The sequence below is a fragment of the Helobdella robusta genome (genome assembly GCF_000326865.2).
Source record: "Helobdella robusta unplaced genomic scaffold HELROscaffold_47, whole genome shotgun sequence".
Classification (NCBI taxonomy): domain Eukaryota; kingdom Metazoa; phylum Annelida; class Clitellata; order Rhynchobdellida; family Glossiphoniidae; genus Helobdella; species Helobdella robusta.
This window is the reverse complement of record NW_008705176.1, coordinates 261,650-281,678: the sequence shown is the minus strand read 5'-3', so window position 1 is coordinate 281,678 and position 20,029 is coordinate 261,650. Positions and strand designations below refer to the sequence as shown.

At 33.5% G+C, this 20,029-nt stretch overlaps 3 protein-coding genes across 3 annotated transcripts; 2 read left to right on the top strand and 1 right to left on the bottom strand.

The window, feature by feature from the left end:
• Positions 1–2,557: 2,557 nt before the first annotated feature.
• HELRODRAFT_178280 (hypothetical protein) lies at positions 2,558–4,518 on the top strand (the record flags this gene model as incomplete). The annotated part of the gene is made up of 5 exons (XM_009026420.1): positions 2,558–2,689; positions 2,962–3,222; positions 3,593–3,774; positions 3,944–4,057; positions 4,416–4,518. 5 exons carry the CDS (start codon positions 2,558–2,560, stop codon positions 4,516–4,518), a joined length of 792 nt encoding a protein of 263 aa, XP_009024668.1.
• A 2,344-nt stretch (positions 4,519–6,862) lies between these two features.
• HELRODRAFT_137277 (hypothetical protein) lies at positions 6,863–7,978 on the top strand (the record flags this gene model as incomplete). The annotated part of the gene is made up of 3 exons (XM_009026419.1): positions 6,863–6,910; positions 7,093–7,189; positions 7,869–7,978. Coding segments are annotated over 3 exons (255 nt in total), but the record flags the coding sequence as incomplete, so codon positions are not given.
• A 5,728-nt stretch (positions 7,979–13,706) lies between these two features.
• On the bottom strand, positions 13,707–18,736 carry HELRODRAFT_102146 (hypothetical protein). Its single transcript, XM_009026418.1, has 6 exons — positions 17,995–18,736; positions 17,410–17,508; positions 16,921–17,010; positions 16,435–16,524; positions 15,232–15,327; positions 13,707–14,932 (listed from the first exon to the last, which is right to left on the bottom strand). Exons 1-6 carry the CDS (start codon positions 18,118–18,120, stop codon positions 14,795–14,797), a joined length of 639 nt encoding a protein of 212 aa, XP_009024666.1. The 5' UTR covers positions 18,121–18,736; the 3' UTR covers positions 13,707–14,794.
• Between the last annotated feature and the right edge of the window lie 1,293 nt (positions 18,737–20,029).

Here is a 20,029-nt window from a genome sequence, read left to right as displayed (position 1 = left end):
GGCAACAACAACAACAACAATGGCAACAACAACAACAACAATGGCAACAACAACAACAACAATGGCAACAACAACAACAACAATGGCAACAACAACAACAACAATGGCAACAACAACAACAACAATGGCAACAACAACAACAACAATGGCAACAACAACAACAACAATGGCAACAACAACAACAACAATGGCAACAACAACAACAACAATGGCAACAACAACAACAACAATGGTAACAACAACAACAACAATGGCAACAACAACAACAACAATGGTAACAACAATAACAATAATGACGGCAGACGTATTTATTCATTGTTCGAAACGAATTCTTAATGTTCAATTTTGACGTGCCTTAACAGAAACCATAACCGCGAACTCCAAGTGGCTCGAGCAGAAGAGAGATTGAAGAAGTGAGAGGAAAAGAAAGAAAAGAAGAAAGCGATAGTAGAGGGAGAGATAGAGAAAGAGAGAGAGAAAGAGAGAGAAAAAGAGAGAATGTTTATGTGAGTGTGTGCATGTGCTTGTAAAAGAGAGGAAGAAGGAAACAAGTGAATGAACAAAATTAATGAGAGACAGATAGAAAGAGAGAGAAAAAAAGAAAAAGAGAGAAGAAGGGAGAGAAAAAGAGAAAGAGAAAAAAAAGAAAAAGAAAGGAAGAGAGAAAGAGGGACAGAGAGACAGGAGAGACCAAAAATGAAAGAAATAAAGAGAGAAAAAATGTGAAAAAATTAAATATTGAGAGGAAAGGAAATTAAGGTGAAAATGGAGGAAGAAAACAGAGACAAAATATGCAGAAAGCAAAAATATTTAGAGAGAGAGAGAGAGAGAGAGAGAGAGAGGGAGAGAGAGAGAAAGAAAGAGAGAGAGAGAGAGAGAGAGAGAGTTTTAATGGAAGCTTTCAAAATATATTGACCTTAAACATTGCGGATCGGGAACAATTGTGTATTTGTGTCATTGTCGGAGCATAGTCGAATTTCTGTGTTTGTTTGTGTGTGCGTGTGTGTGTCGTATGTGTGTTAAAATATTTGTATATTTATAAATGTGAGTGTGTGTTTGTGTGTTTGTACTTGTGTCTGTGTATGTTTGAACATCTGTTTGAAACATACACATGGTGATATTTGTACGCAAGGCAGTGAACATGAATTGATGTTTGTGTGTGTGTGTGTGTGTATGTGTGTGTGTGTGTACGTGTTTGTGTGTGTGTGCATAAATTTAAATGTATTAGTGTGTGTGTGCATGTGTGTGCGTGTGCATATTTGCTTACATTGTTTTGAAATGTTAATGTAATGTAGATGGGAAGAAATAACTTTCAAGATGTGGAACCGACAACAACAGTGACAGTTATGGAAATGGCTTTCCATAGATCATCAACAACAACACTACTACTACTACTACTACTACTACTACTACTACTACTACTACTACTACTACTACTACTACTACTACAACTGCTACTATTACTACCACACTACCACCTCTACTACTACTACTACTACTACCACTACAACAACAACTACTACAACCACTACTACTACTACAACTACTACTACCACTACAACAACAACAACTTCTATTACTACTACTACTACTACTACTACTGCTACTACTACTACTACAGCAACAACAATAGCAACGACAACAACAACCAAAATAACAATAAAAACAACAATAAAAATAATAATAACATTTGCAATAACAACTGCATTAACCACTTATATGAATGAATAGGCTCTTGGATTCTTTGATGATTATGTTTAATTGTGTTTTTGATACGATCAAGAAATTTTTAACATCGTCGTCGTCTTCTTCATCGTTATCATTATCATCATCATCATCATAATCATTGTCTTCGTCATCATCATTATCATCATCATCATCGTCTTCGTCATCATCGTCATTATCATCATCGTCTTCGTCTTCATCACTGATGACGAAGACGATCTTCACTGATCAGTCAATTAATCAATCAACCAACTAACTAGCCAATCAATCAATCATCCATTTAATCAATCAATTAACCAACCAACCAAACAATCAACCGGCCAACTAGCCAGCCAACCAATCAATCATCCATTTAGTCAATCAATTAACCAATCAATCAACCAATCAATTAACCAGCCAACCTACCAATCATTCTTATGATATTAATTAAAAATAATGTATACATATTTTATTTCAAACATCCATTGTTATAAACGTTTCGAATGTTTGTAAACAAGAGAATGTAAATAATAATAATAATAAAAATTTATTTTATTTCACTTATGACATATACAATAAAATTATAACGTAATAATATTATTATTATTATTAGTATAACAATAATAATAGTTATTATTATTATTATTATATAATAATGATGATAATAATAATAATAATAACGTTAACATCGAGCAAATCTTCTACAGAATGGTCTCTGAATTTTGCTACTGAATAATAATAATAACAATAATAATAAATAATAATAATAAATAATAACAGTAGTAGTAGAAGCAGCAGCAGCAGTAGTAGTAGTGGCAGTTGCAGTAGCCGCACAAGCGTCGAACGTTAAAGAATGTTCTTTGAGATATGGATCGATGAAGGCTACAGGATGCTTTTGTTACGGAGTGCCATGTTCTTGAACTTTGTAGCCCTGGGTTTCAACAAACTCAACATTCTCGTTGTAAGAGGGCTCTACAACTTAATGGTAATTATTATAATAATAATAATTATTATTAGTAGTAGTAGTAGTTGTAGTAGGAGGAGGAGGAGGAGTAGGAGTAGTAGTTGTAGTAGTAATAGTAGTAGTAGCAGCAGTAGTAGTTGTAAGTAGTAGTAGTAGTAGTAGTAGTAGTAGTAGTAGTAGTAGTAGATTTGCATAATTTAATTTTAACGGTTTTTAATCTATGGTCGGAATGTATACTTTTCGTCTGATCTGAAAACCACTGAACTCTCTCACCATAACTCAATCACTTCCAGATCCACAGGTACAAGCCCTTAATACGCACCCTGGACCTCTACTACTACCCCAGCGTCTCCTACCTAATTAGTATCACGTCAATGGGCATATCGGCCGCCATGCTGTGGATTAGCTATCTGGCCCTGTTCAAGTCGAAAAGAGTTGGGCTATTAAACGCTATGATCTTGACGCAATATATGTTCTTCTACTACGTCACGTCAACGTTTGTCGCCATTGTAGTGACGGCCGTGCTGCTCGTCGGCATTGAAGATATGTTTGTGGTTGGTGTTCCAAAAAGTGTCGCCAGTAGTATTTGTAGTTGAAAGAGCAAAATTATTATTATTATTATTATTCGAAGTAGTAGTGGTAGTAGTAGTAGTAGTAGTAGTAGTAGTAGTAGTAATAATTGTAGTAACAGTAGTAGTAGTAGCAGCAGTAGTAGTAGTAGTAGCAGTAGTAGTAGTATAAATATTACTATAGGAGTGATAGTAGTAGAAACAATACGATAATCTTTATACAAATTTATCTAATATGATCAAGACATTTGTATATTTATTTTTCTTCCATTCATCCTTTCGTTCCTCCACTGATCTATTACTCATCCAATTTATCATTAATTTATCCATCCCTCTACCAACCAACCAATCACAGAGCGGTTTGCGCCCGTCAATGAACCTTTACAGGACCTACAACCAATCAAAAGTGATTATAGACAACCTTCAGATAACCCACCAATGCTGTGGCGACCTGTCGTATTCTGATTGGTTCACCATCGCCTGGATTCGATCCCCTTACATCAATTTGAATGACGCCTTGGAGAGGGAGGAGCTAAGGTCAGAAGGGCGCTACCGAACTGACAGTGTTCCTTTTAGGTCGGATGTCACGTGAGATATGTTGTACTCCTTGCTTTGTGATTGGTCTTGCTCTGTAATTGGTTGAATGATTGGCGACAAAACCTCCTAATTTATTAATTTATTCGTAAACTGGCTCTACCCCCTCTAGCTGTTGCAGCATATACGCCAAGAGGCCGTGCATATTCACGCATGTTCACGACCACAACTATCACCACAATTACAACTACGCCACAGATCTGACGCTCCATGCCACGGGCTGCAGGTTTTATTTAAATTCTCATACTATTACTCTTCTATTATTTCTGATACCATTCTAATACCATAACATTTCTTCATTCGATCACAGATTCATTCTACTTGTTATCCTATATCCATTCTAAAAATCGATTTATCGTTTCGTTCTCTCATTCGTTCACTCACATTCACTCAATCATTCGCTCATTCGTTTGTTCATTTATTCATTCATTTGCTCGTTCATTCACTCATTCACTCATTCTCTCACTCACTCATTCCCTCACTCAATCATTCATTCGCTCACATTCATTCACTCACTCGCTCACTCACTCACTCACTAACTCACTCACTCACTCACTCACTCACTCATTCATTCAATCAATCAGACAGGTGATGTTATGGCGTACTACCAACCTTCTGATATGGATCTTGGGTTTGAACAGTGCCTGCGCTGTACTCAGCTTGATAACTTCGACCATTTTTCGGTGACGATTAATTTTAATTTTGAATCATTATTTATTTAACTATAATTATTTAAATTATTTGTGTATTATTTATGTATTATAGATGTAAATTTATTTGTAAATAAATTTGTTTAATATTATCTTTATTTAATTTTGTTTCTTAAAATTATTATTTATTCTATTATTAGTGCTTATCGATTGTACTGATAAAATAATATAATGGCTACCCCATCATCATCATCATTGTGACCACCATCATCACCAACATCATCATCATTATCATTATCACCATTATCATCAATATAACCACCATCATTACCGTCATCATTGTCGTCATCATCACAGCAATCCTCACCATCATCGTCATCGTCATCATCACCACAGCAATTATCACCATCATGGTCGTCATCATCAATCACAACAATTATCACCATTATTATCATCATCGTCGTCGTCGTCATAGCAATCATCAATATCATCACCAGATATATTTACACTTCAATAAGGGGGGCGATAATGAGCGGGTCAGTTGATCTTCCGGCTTTTGGCTACCTTTACGACCAGTATGAGGACTGCCTAAGACTGTGGAGTCGAGATTTTTAGGAATTGAATTTTTTTTTATTTTAAATTTAAATATTCAATTTATTACTCTATTATTTTAGCAGGAATTGTCTAAAAATTCAAATATTTTATTCGGATAATGAACTTTTATCATTGATTTTTTTTATATATACCCTACTATATAAAACGTAATACAGCCTTGTTAATGGCAGATTACTATTTTTGGCGAGAAGAAATATTTTTAAAATACAATTTTCGAATTGTAAACCGTTCAACTGTAAATTTTTTCAAGGAAAAATTCTGATTTAACGTTGTAACTTTAATACTTCGCCGGTTCTATCGTTATTTTTCTTATTCTCGAATGATTATTATTTAATTTTTGGTCAAAATTTCAATTTTAAAGTCAAAATTTTATAAACGTAATAAAGTTTTGTGGCAATATGTGTTTATCACACAAGGGTAGTCGTAGATCTATGTGTAAATATGATGGCAAAAGTACAGGTGGGGATCATCACTCTAAACTATTGGGAAAGGGTAAACATACTTATTGTACTCCTCCCCGCTATCCAGGGGCAAAAAACATTTCACCTCTCTCCATTCAGTTCTCCAGTTCGCAGCGTCCATGTATCACATTGTTTATGCTGTAGTAAAATATTTTTATCTTCTTTGACTAATTTAATGAATGACATCCTTTTAAATGAATAGAGTTTAATTATTTGACATCAGATGTACAGGCAGTTTTTTGGTTTATATCAATTTTTGAATGAGTTATTGCTTAGCTTTTTGTTTAAATAAATCGATGCAATGAATAATTTAACTAATTTTAATTTTAAAAGAATAAATTACGTAAATAAATAGCAAGCATTAAAATCTATTAAATGACGAACCACACCTTTATACAAAATTAAAGTTGATATTTTAAAATTTTACCATTAGATATTATTAACTTAATGTTATTTAATTGAAATGTTCTACGCATATAAGAAAATAATATACGTTAGCTTCTAAACTGTTGAATAAACACAAATCCTTCCATTAAAATATCAAGAAACTAACAAGTTTTAAGGGCTTTGAAGAGATAAATACAATCATAACTCCATATTTTAAACGTTATTTTTACACATGCCATATAACATCAAATATACATACGCATATGTAGCTGTAATTATGATTTTAATGAATCTTATACGGTATTTAAGACTGGTGTGTGTTTTGTTTTAAAAAAGTAAGCGCTGGATAATAAAATTTAAGGTGAAAAAATTCCCTATCCAACTTCACTAACAATTTTATTTGTAAACATCGGTGCCCGAATTTTTTTTAGTTTTTAAATGATGTATAATTTTTAAAAATAATTTATTTATGTTTAATTTTATTTAAATTACGATTACAATTGTTAGTATTTTTACAGAAATATTTAAAAAAAATTTTTTCATCTCCTGTATGACAAATTTTTCTTTCAATAACAATCAACAACTAACTAGTTAATTTTAATTTTTAATATTGATAGCTGATCTGATGATTCTTCCTCCATCTAATAATGTCTAATCTAATCTCAATAGTGTTTTTTATAATCTGTCTCTATGTCTTTCTTCAATTATCACTTGGTCTGACTCTATGTGTCTTAATCATAAAAAACAGCTTGGTCTTTTTAATTTAAATCCTTCTAAATTTGAATTATTAATAAATCTTTAAAGTTAAACACTCTATTACTATTCCTCCTATTATATTATTATCTTACCTGATTTTACTCTTGATGTTTCTCACAATTAATAAACAACTTATTAATTTTATATTTAAAAGAGCCAAATATGACAGATGACAAACCATTTGAATGCACCAACCCTGGCTGTGGCATGGTTAGTGAGTTAGATCATCATTATCATCATCATCACAATCATTATCATCATTATTATTATATAAATAAAGCATATATATAGGCTAGATTGGCTAAGATTATAATATTATTATTGTAGTTATTATCACTATTATTATTGTTATTATTATCATTATTATTATTATTATATTTTTCCCCATAAAGAAATTCACCAACGAAGACCACCTAGCAGTCCACAAAGCGAAGCACCAACTCTCCCTGACCATCGACGACATCAGACCAGGGCTACTTAGTTTTGTCGGTTAGTCATACCTTTATTATGATTATTATTATTATTGTTATTATTATTATTATTGTTATGGTGGTGGTTGATGTGGTTATCTTATTATCGATATCCAGCACTTAACCAAAATGTTATGTTGGAAAATTACGGATTTTTTTTTTGTCATTTTTATTTCCTTCAAATTTTGATGCAAATGCCAGCATTGAGAGGTTGTACATGTATGCTACTAGAGTTTCTTCACTGTGGTTTTCCTTCTACCGATATTCAATGTATGTAGATGTAGTTAGTGTAAGAACTGTAATTTTGTAATGTAGTTAATGTAAGAACTGTAATTTGTAATGTAGCTAATGTAAGAGCTGTAATTTTGTAATGTAGTTGATGTAAGAACTGTAACTTGGTAATGTAGTTAGTGTAAGAGCTGTAATTTTGTAATGTAACTAATGTAAGAACTGTAATTTTTTAATGTAGCTAATGTAATTTAGTGTTTGTGTTATGTGTTGTAACTCAAAAGTTAGTATAGTTTGGATTTTTCAAAACTTACTCTATGCCTTACTTGACAAAATCTGGTATAGAGGAAAAAGAAGAAAGAAATTTAGGAATGCAACTGAATAGCAGACGTTTGCATGTTAAAAATTTCATTATCTTAGTTTAAGAGAAAATTTTCAATGACATGAAATTTGAAAAAAAAAATATCCAGCCGATCAAACTCCGACTCCATCAAAGTTTTTGAAGAATTGTGAGGATGTTGGGTTGTTTCAGGATTTTGGCAAGAACCCTTTTGAAGAGGCCTTCAAGAGGGCTACTGAGGTTTGTCCTTTTGTGTGCGTGCGTGTGTTTGTGTGTGTCTGTTTGTTTGTTTGTTGTTTGCGTGTGTGTGTGTCTGTCTGTGTGCGTGTTTGTTGTTCGTGTGTTTCTTTTTAGTTACTCCATCTAATCGTATCCAATAGACAAATCGCGGTCAATTCATTCATTCGTTCATTCATCCGTTCATCCTTCTACATCACACGCACACACACGCGCGCGCGCAAACACATACACCTAACACACACGCATGCATACACACTCACACATACAGCAACGTCATTCAATCATCATTCGTTTTTTCACACACACGCACCAACACACACACCACACACACAGAAACACACAAACACACACACACACAGCAGCACCATTCCCTGATAACAAGTCCCTGCTTGGACAACCAGCCATCCATCACAGAACCCCTCAACACACCCATCGTCTATGGCGGTAGCATCACACTGAATAATAATATTAATAATAATAATAATATTAACAAAAATAATGATAATAATAATGATGATAATAATAATGTAGATAATAAAAATGATGATGATGACGGAGATAATGAAAATGATAATAATAATGATGATGATGGTGGTGGTGGTGGTGGTGGTGGTGGTGGTGGTGGTGGTGGTAGTGGTGGTATCAGCGCTTGCGTCAGTTGTGTTAAAGACGATGTGGTTGTCGCTGCAAGGATATCTGGCGACGTTACAAACTGTGTCGCAACACAGCAGCAACAACAACATCAAATTGAGATTTCAACTGAAGAACAACTACATCAACAACAACAACAGCAACAACAACAGTTTCACAACGTTCATGACATTAACGGTAACATCGAGGACGTTGTTGTTGTCACTTACGTCGACGACAACCAGTACCTCGTCTACAAAAACCCCGAAGATGGCTCCCAACAACAACAACAGCAACAACATTTCGAACAACAGCAGCAACAACTTGAGCAACAACAACTTGAGCAACAACAGCTTGACCACCATCAACAGCTTCATAGTCAACAACAACACCTGCAACTTAATCCAATTCTAAATTACATTTCAACGGGTGATCAACAACAACAACAACATCAACAACAACAGCAGCAGCAACAACAACAACATGAACTCACACAAAAGTTAGTCTAAATTTTTCAAACATTTTCAAATGGTATCTGGTAGTTTAGGTATTTGTGAACTTTTTATGAATCATGTTTTGTTTAATTGTCTATGTTTACCTGGAATGCGATGGTTTTGAATCCTTAGATCCGGTAAGATCGGAATTCGTCGAATCCAACACTAGAGATTCGGTAAGAACCGGATCCAACATTATTGTGTATGTGTGTATGTGTGTTTGTATGTGTAATGTCAGTGTGTGCGCGCGTATGGTGTGCGTGCGTGTGTGTAGTTGATGTTATTGATGTTTCTAGGTGATGTTATAAGAGCGACTAACCATGACCTTAATTTTATTCGGTTGCAGCAACTTGCTGAAGCAACCGTCTCGTCTAGCGACAGAACGTGCTGAGACTGTAGTCGCGTACATTCTTCACAACAACTCAATCATTCCTGTTCAGATACCCGCTAACAGCAACAACAACATTCTAAACAACAACAACAACACCAACATGAATAACATCAACAACTTGAATAACATCAACAACTTGAGTAGCATCAACAATAGCCTAAAAAGCAACATGGTTTTCTTGAAAAACGACGACAACATACTAGCAACAACAGTGCCAAACGTACTTTTCAACAACAACAACAACATAACATCAACAACAGCAACCAAAACGTCAACAAAACGTATTCACCCTGCAACTACAACACCAACGACGCCAGCATCTTCGTCCATGACATTCTCACTGAAACCTAAAAGTGGCATTGCAATGTCAACCAAAGAAGTTAGTTGATTGGTTGTTGGTTGGCTAGCTGGTTGGCTGACTGGTCGGTTGATTGATGTCCGATTGTTTGGCTGATCAGTTAGTTGATTGATTGGTTGGTTGATTGATTGATTGATTGATTGATTGATTGATTGATTGATTGATTGATTGATTGATTGATTGATTGATTGATTGATTGACTGATTGATTGACTGATTGATTGATTGATTGATCGATTGAGTGACTGATTGACTGATCAATACACATTTTAAACATCATACAAATTTCAGAAATTGAAAGCGGCCTTGAAGAGCAGCAGCAACAACAACGGCACCTACAGCAGAAACTACAACACAAACAACAACGACATCAACAACAACTGCATTGATAAAAAATTGATGATCTCAGATCTGATAACAAGCTATCAACAACAACAACAATCGCCCAATGCAATAGTTATTCATACTAATAAGAACAACAACAACATCAATAACAACATCAATAACATCAACAATAACAACAATAACATTATAGTCAATAACATCAATAGTAAAATTGCTAATTGTAGTTTAAATGGTAATATCAATGAAAACATTAGTTCTCTGGATAGTGAAGAAGACGTCCTTATTAGGTCTGTAATTGTTGTTAGCAGTTGTAGTAGTACTATTATTGTTGCTGTTGTTGTGGTTGTTGTTTTTATTATTGTTGTTGTTGTTGTTGTTGTTGTTGTTGTTGTTGTCTTTTCACCATCATCATTTCCATCACTGTTATGTGCGCCATCATCATCATCACCATCATCATCATTACCACCATCATCATCACCACCATTACCACCACCATCATCGTCATCATTACCAGCAAGAAATTTTGCCAGGGAACGCCACATTCCACTGAAACTTTAGAGAGGAGGCAGAAGTTTCTCGAAAGGAATAGGTGGTTTTAAAAATATTCGGTAATCATCATCACCATTATCATCATCACCATCATCATCACCATTATCATCATCACCATCATCATCATCACCATTATCATCACCATTATCATCATCACCATTATCATCATCACCATCATCATCACCATTATCATCATCACCATTATCATCATCACCATCATCATCACCATTATCATCATCATCATCATCATCACCATTATCATCATCATCATCGTCGTCGTTGTCGTCACCACCACCACCAGGGCGGCCGCAGCTCGCTGCAGACACAAAAAGAAGCTACTAATGGATAAACTGGCTACCAGATCTCAGCAGTTGGAGCACAACAACAAGATGCTCAATGTACGTTTATGTGTGTTTGTATATCTGTGTGTGTGTTTGTATGTGTGTGTGTGTCTGTGTGTGTGTGTCTGTATGTGTCTGTGTGTGTGTGTTTGTGTGTTTTCTGACATATATATGGTGTTTGTTATATAAGGGCTGGCCGACGTACATACACACTTGACTTGATGATAGCTAGTCTTTCTGTTCTGTTTTTATTTCTAATTATTAATTCAAGTTGGAGGTGACAAAATTAAGGAAAGAAAACAAAGCCTTGAGGACACTACTGGACAGATACCAGCAACAACTACTACTACTTCAACAGCAGCAGCAACAACAGCAGCCACAATCGCTGGTTCATGATTGTGACGTCCGTGGAGGTGATGTGGCGTCTGCTGCTGCTGCCGATGACGACGGCAGTGACAGTGGCGGTGGTGGCGGCGCTGGTGATGATATCAATAGTGACGTCATCAAGAACGACGACGTTGTCATGGACGAGGATGACGACGATGACGAGCTTTTCCGGAAGAGTAAAATATCTTTGGTGCCGGTGAAAAAGGAATTCTTGATAAATGGTTTTCTTTTTTGTTCTTTGTTTATATTATTATTTTGTTGTTGTTGTTGTCGTCGTCGTCGTCATCGTCGTAGTAGTAGTAGTAGTAGTAGTTGTAGCAGCAGTGGTAGTAGTAGTAGTATTTTTTGTCGTCACAGTATCGTCAATAACTATTTCAATTTTTTTTTTGCACTTTCAGAAATGCAATCTGACCTAGTGACCAGTAGCAGTAATAATAATAATAATAATAATAATAATACCAATAATAATATCATCAACAACAATAATAATAACAGTAATAATAATAATAACGGAGCCGATGACGATTATGATGATGATGATGATGAAGATGGTGTTAATGATTATGATAATGACGGCCATCCTGACTGTGATATGAGCGATACGAACAATAACAATAATAATAATAATAACATCAACAACAGCAATAATAATAATAACATCAACAACAACAATAATAATAACAGTAATAATAATAATAATAACAGTAATAATAATAATAATAATAATTTCGCCAACGAATGTTGTGCCGGTGATATAGGTAATATTGTTGACAACAATAAAAATAACAACAATAACATTAATAACAACAATAATAATAATAATAATAACAATAATAACAACAACAATAATAACAATAATAATATGGACAGTTTATTTAACCTGGTCAGTATCGACAATGATGGAGGGAGATTTTTCTTCATCGCGACCAAAGATGAAAAAGCCGCGATGCTGGCCCTGACCACCCTGTCTTCGCGGTAGTGGTGGCCGTTAGTGGCCGATCTAGACGGCCCTAACGGAGTGATCGAAATTAGGGAAATTCCCTTAACCCCCCCTTTTAGATTCGCCACTGATGATGGCGCTGGTGATGTTATTTGATTGTATTTCCCCTTGTTTGCTAGACTGCAAAGTTAATTTTTGATCCGCTTAATTTTTTCTACACGAAATCACATTAAATTTTTTTTTTCTGTGAATCGCCTACAATAATTTTTTGAATTTTTTGTTACGATTTTGTTATGATTTATGTTAATTTATGATAAATACGTTAAACATAATAACAGCAACGGTTATTATTATTATTCTATTACAGCTGTTATTATTGTTTATCGTTTGTAAAAAATCGACTTCAATTATGAAATTTTGTTGTGTCAACTATTTTTATCATAAAAATACTTTTTTACAGACATAATCACATCAACAACAACAATAATAATAATAATAACGTCATCTTACATTATTAATTTCATTCATTTTCTGTGATGTAAACAGATTTTTGGGGTTTTTCGGAACAATAATAATAATAATAAACAATTTTGTATTCAGTTAAATTATTCATAATTACTATTAAAAAATTTATATTTTAGCGCACTTTAAAACTTCTCAAAGGCGCTGCTCAAGTCATGTGGTTTAATCCATAAAAAGATGAGTTTTTAGTTCTTTAAGGAATTGTTGAAGAGTTAATCCAGGTTGATAGAAGATCCTGACAGTCCGAACGTAAGTGAGGACGTTGGGCAGATGTGAACCTATGCAAACACTTGCCATACAGGTAACTCGGACTGATACCATTTAAACATTTGAATACCATGATGGCAATTTTGAATTTGATTCTTTGCCTAACAGTCAGCTAGTGCAGGTTCAACAGGCTATGACTCACATGTTCAAACTTTAATCCACCAGCGATTATCTTAGCTGCTTGATTTTGATTTGACTGTTGTTGGCATATGATTTTGTTGGAAGTTCCATGAAAACACTATTACAATGAATGAACGTATGAACTAGACATTTCAATGTATCCTCATCAATGTATCCCAAGCGACTTTCCGATCTGTCTGAGCCTTTATAGTTGACATGGTGATCCATACACATATTTTGAGCAGGCGTGATTCCCAGGCTAGTGGCAGACGAACAAAACTGGATAACTGATTTAGACATGTCGACAGAGTTGACACGAACCATTTGCAACTGTTGCCAGGTTCCGACAAGAAAAAAGCTGAGTTTTACTCTCGTTTAGCTTAAGAGTCTGTTGTTCAAACCACGTCACTATCACTCCAGAAACACAAAAACGACATTTTAACTTTTAAATATTTTATATATATGTATGTATATATAATAATGATAATAACAATAATAAAACATTAAAAACACACAAAAACGTTCTTGAATATGTATCCATATAGCTACCACATTAGATAGTGATGATAAAAATAACAATAGTAATAACATTAACATTTGCGTGCCTATATTTATATTGTTATTTTTTTATTAAATGTTGTAAAAACTTACTAACCTAAAAATACATGAAGAATACATGTATATGTGTATATACCTATGTGTATGCATTTAGTATAGTTCAATTATTGATGAAAATGGTGTGGTTTTCGTCAATAATTGCATTTCTGACAGTCTTAATCCAATATATGGTATAGTTATATACTTACTTTTATACAGTAAATAGAAAAATAACCAATTAATATAAATTATCCAATTAATGACGGTTTAATTAATTAGTTTGCGTGTCAAATTACACTGTATGAAAGAAACAACACACACAAATACACACGCGCACAAACACACACACATGCACACACACACACACGCATTCAGAATATAAAAGTTATAGAACGAACATTTAGAAATATAGACAGACAACGTCAAAATGGATTTTATCAGTTAAAAATGTTTAGTAGCAACATTAAATTTAACAAATTTGAAAAAATGAAAAATAAATGAACTATAATAAATTTTAATTAATTAATATTATTCAAATAATTATTTAACTGCAATGAAAAGTTGTACGGGGAAAAAAACAACGTGACGAAATCTCATGACGTCACACTAAAAACGGAATATATTTAAAAGTAAACTCAAGTTGAAATGATGGTTGAACAACAAAATTTTCTGGTTACGCATAAAAATGGAAAATTAACAAATGGTGCACCAATAAACCTCCAAGAAATTAGAAAGAGGTTGGATAATAAAAAATTTATAAAAATTAAATATATTAATAAATTTATCAAATTAAATGAATTATAACGTTAAATTTGACAGTTATTAGTTGGGTATAACGACGAAGGACAAAAATCATTTTCAGTGATTAATTATTTTTTAATTTTTAACTTCTCCCATAACATTCTCTTTGACTTTTTCTTCAAAAACTACTTCCTCGGTTATGCTTTCACGTTTCAGGCTGGCGTCGATTCTTGGCTGGGCGGTTTCGCTGAAACTTAATTTCTGAGTCTCGATCTAGTTCCGTGAGAATATTTCATATTAAGATTAATTGATAACGAATTGTTATTTAATATACGTTTAAAAACTTCTTTTTTATATAGATCTATAACCATGGAAGTAAATAAACCTTTACAATTAAATACTTTGATGTTACAGATGATAGTGATGAGATTGATGTTACAGATTACGTAACGGTAGTTAATTATTCCAAAGGATGGCTGAGACCGTATCATGCAAAAAAGATAAGAAATAACATCGAATTCCCAGTGTAATCGTACAGAGTAAAGAATTACAATTAGAAAATGAGTTGAAACCTTTTTCGCGCCACCACCGGGCTTGTGTTTGATGTTGTCCTTGGAACCCACTTTCGATTGGGCCTTATCCTTGAAGTCTAGCCTCACCGTGTCAATCTTTAGATTTCGTTTTTTAAAAAAAGTATATTAAAAAAATTTACTTCTAAATGAATGAAAATAGTTATCAAGATATAAGTTCTGAGTGTGAAAAACATAAGTCTTTTAATGGAGTTTAAATGAGTCACTCTGAAGTTTTTTTAACCACTTTAAATTTTTTAAATCCGTTTTTGAGTTTATCAAATTAAGCTCTCCTAAACTTGTCTCATCTCGCGAAGTACCGCGCCTGCAAGTTTGAATGCGTTATTACCGGCAGACGACATTTTTACCTTCTTTTTTCCTCCGCCAGGCACGTGATCAGCGTTGTCAAGGGAACCAACCTTTGACGTGACGTTCCAGTTTAATGTTTGGGTTAGGACCTGTTTAGAAGCAGGAATGTGTCGAAAAAAACCGTTTAAAAGTTAAAAGCGCACCTCTGGAGAAACTCAATAGATAAAAAGTTGGAAACCAAACCATGCCATAAAACTAAAATTCCTTTTATGAATGACTCTCTGACCGGTAGTTTAAAAGAAACGAACAAAGAATTTGTACAAACAAAAAGCAATGTGACGATGATGACGACAACGAAGAATAAAACACATCATGTCTATGTGACTCTAACCAACTAAAAATATTATTAGTGACGGATCTAAGGCGGCCATAGACCCTCTGTTGTGAGCAGAATTTTCATTAAAAGCCAGTTGAACTCAGTTTTTGCGCAGAGAAAGAACTATTTTACATCCAAAAATAGCGTAATGAGCCTAATTTCGGTCACACTACGACAAATCTTGCCCCACCACATCCTAATTCGAAGAACAAAAATTAAAAATTTGAACACTTTCAAAATTTTACTCCGCCCCTTCCGTCAAAGTTATCCAGATCCGCCACTGAATGTTATATAATGTTCATGTTCTGTATAATGTTTCTTACTGAAAAAATTATGACATGATGATAATAATAATAATAATAATAATAATAATAAACACGATGATGATGACGTTTATGATAATAATCACGTGACAATAATGACTATGATGATAGTTATGATAGCAGTGACGATGATGACGATGACGACGGTGATGATGATGATGACGACAACGACGACGATGATGATGATGATGATGATACCTTGACGTCACCACCACCGGGAATGTGTTTGGCATTTTCCAGTGAGCCGATTTTTGAAGTAACCTTCCACTCCAGCTTAGCACTTTCGATCTGTGTGTGTGTGCGTGTTTGTGTTTGTATGTGCGTGTGTGTAGTGTGTATGTGTTTGTGTGTGTGTGTGTGTGTCAGCCACGTTGATAAACTAGCTTAAAAATTGTGATTGATATTCTCAACAATTTAGAGACATCATTGTGTTAGTTATCTTATTATTGTAATACAATAAAAATGTTAGTCTTCTTCTTTCTTTCTCGTGCCCTATCCAATCAGGACATTGGCGATCACCGACCTCCACAAAACCCGATCTTGAACACTTTGTAGTAGTTGTATTCAAGGACTTCACGAATGTTATTCGTTGTTGTTGTTGTTTGTTGTTGTTGTTATTGTTGTTGTTGTTGTTGCTGCTGCTGTTGTTGTTAATGTTGTTGTTGTTGTTGTTGTTACACTAACTTTTTTATCGCCACCTCCAGGTTTGTGCTTGGCATTATCCAGGGATCCAATTTTCGACTCGACCTTCCATTCCAGTTTCTTGTTTTCAATCTTTTTTGAAAAAAAAAATTACTTTCTATTATCTGCATTTTAAAATAATTTAAAAAATACCAACAATTCGTAACTAATAATTATCTATGTGTAGTTTAACTTTGGATTAATGACTTATTTGATACAATTTATAATAAATAAAATCATTTTTGTTTAAAAAGAAATATGAAAAAAAATATTTATAACGGAAAGAGCTGAGCCCTTCATAACAGAAACCAAACAAATGTTACGATGGTAAGATGGTTAAATTGCCTGACACTGATGTTACAGTACCCGGGCTCGATTGCGAAGAGATCCCGCCCGTCACAAACAACGTGCTACGCGTTCATTTACGTGCATTTGCCTACACTAGTTGATACTTTTGAGAAAAACCGGAAAGAGATTTGTAAAAAAAATGACCTTGACATTCCCGCCTTTAGGGGTGTGGGTCATGTTGTCCTTCGAGCCGCACTTACTGCCTACGTTCGAAAAATCCACTTTCTGACTCTGTATCTTCACCTGAAAATGCATTTTTTTTATTTTTTTTTAATTATTAATTAAAATAATTATTAAATTTAATTATTAATTATTTTAATTAATTATATTCTTTAAAAATCAGAATCTGACAGGCGCAGAAACTGTTACAGCATGCAAGGCAGTAGTACAAAATTAAACAAATAAAGTGTCTTTTAATTTTCAAATGTGGAAATTTTTTTTCGTAGTAGTAGTAGTAGTAGTAGTAGTAGTAGTAGTAGTAGTAGTAGTAGTAGTAGTAGTAGTAGTAGAAGTAGAAGTAGTAGTAGTAGTAGTAGTAGTAGTAGTAGTAGAGGTAGTAGAAGTAGAAGTAGTAGTAGTAGCAGTAGAAGCAGTCTTTATTTACATTATAGAACATAGAGCAGTGGTTTAGAATTATAAAATAATACTAATAACAAAAACTACAATAAAAACAACAACAACGACAGCAACAATTACAAAAAAAAACAACAAAAAACAACAAATACTCACAGCTCCACCGCCAGGGGTGTGCTTGGCATTATCGAGAGATCCGATTTTAGATTTGACCGACTTGGAATCGAGGCTCCTGGTCCCTGAGGTTGACGACCTTGGCGTAGAGGATGTGCTTCCTTTCATCCGGATCGGATGTTCGGTGAATTGGGATTGTTATTAGTATTATTATTATTATTACTATTATTATTATTATTAATTTTGTTTGTTAATTATTGTTATTCCAATTAATCGCTATAATCAATTTAACTTGTTAATGTCATTAATGAGATGATATTAATTAATGCAATTATTTTATGTACGACAGCCTTTGGCCGTAGTTTTCAATTGTAATTATTTTTAATAGAATAAATGCTCTGCTATTTGTTTATTAGTTTATTGTTATTATTATTATTATTATTCATCTTTATTATTACTACTATTATTATTCCATGCAAGTCATTTAAGCTTCCATGGGCTGATGAAGACACACAGACAACCACACATACAAACTTAACTAATTAAATACACCCACACATACAAACTTAACTAATTAAATACACCTAAATGTATATATCTCTTTTATTCTATGTATTTTAGTATTAATAAATAAATATACACATATATGGAACAATTATTATTCATTATGAAACAATTTTTATTCATTACAACACATTCTAAATTAATTTATTTTACATATAATTACTATTATATTACTATAGTTATAATAGTTAGATGCAAACAGAGCAGGGCAGAGAATGCAGTCGAGAATAAATATTCACCGATGCTCGATCACAATGATTTATAAAGCTCTATAAATATACTGGTGTATTGATGCGTATGTATGTGTGTATGTATGTGTGTATGTATGTATGTGTGTATGTATGTGTGCGTGTGTGTGTGTGTGTGTGTGTGTGCGTGCGTGTGTGTATTATTATACTATTATACAAACGAACGAGCAGACATAGAAACAAATTAATTTATTTTTAAGGAGCACTCCTCTCTCACAGCCAGAGTTGATAACTTCATCGTAATTAATAATTCACGGAGCGCTTTCGATTCGATACACCACACACATACACACACGCACACGCACACAAACACATTTATACACACAACACAAACGTAGATACACATACACAAACAATTACAGAACCATAAATTCATATATACATATAAACTTACATACCTACATACTCACACACTTAGGAACATAAACACACATACATACATACAAACAAACACACATGCACACATACATACACACACGTACACAAACAAACACACAAGCATGCAAAGTTGTTGTAATTAGTAGCCATGACGATGGAAATTGTTGCCAGGGGAACAAATAAGAAAATTATGTAGGTTAAATGCTTTTACATTCGACTATTTTTAAAGCACTTGTTCATATGTTACACACGCACACACACACTCTCACACACGCACGCACATGCACTCACACACCACATATACATACACAAACCACACACACACACAAACACACACATGCATAATATATATATCAAAAATGAAAGAATAAATGAATGAGCGAGTGAATGAATGATTAAATGAATGAATGAATTTATTTCAAACGCACATAGAGTTCAAATGCATTGTGTTGTCATTATCATTATTATTATTATTATTATTTTTATTATTATTATTATGCAAGATTAGCAGAGTGATCATTTTAGACGTATATGAAAATTTATTATTACAATAATTAAAATATAATCATAAAAAAAATATAATAATAATAAATTATTATGACTATTATTGTTTTTTTTTTCATTCATTTATCTACATGTAGATGTGTGTGGAGTGTTTTGAAAACAACTATTTATTGTTTTATAACGGCGTGACATTTTAAAAGTGACTTTTCAATTATATCATTTAATGTTTTTATGTGTAGAATGTAGATACGTTTGAATGTGTGTGTGGGCTTGTGTGATTGTGTGTGTGTGTGATTGTGTGTGTATGTGTGTGTGTGTGAGTGTGTGTGTGTGTGAGTGTGCGCGCGTGTGTAATAGCATACACACATGTGCTTGAAAGTTTT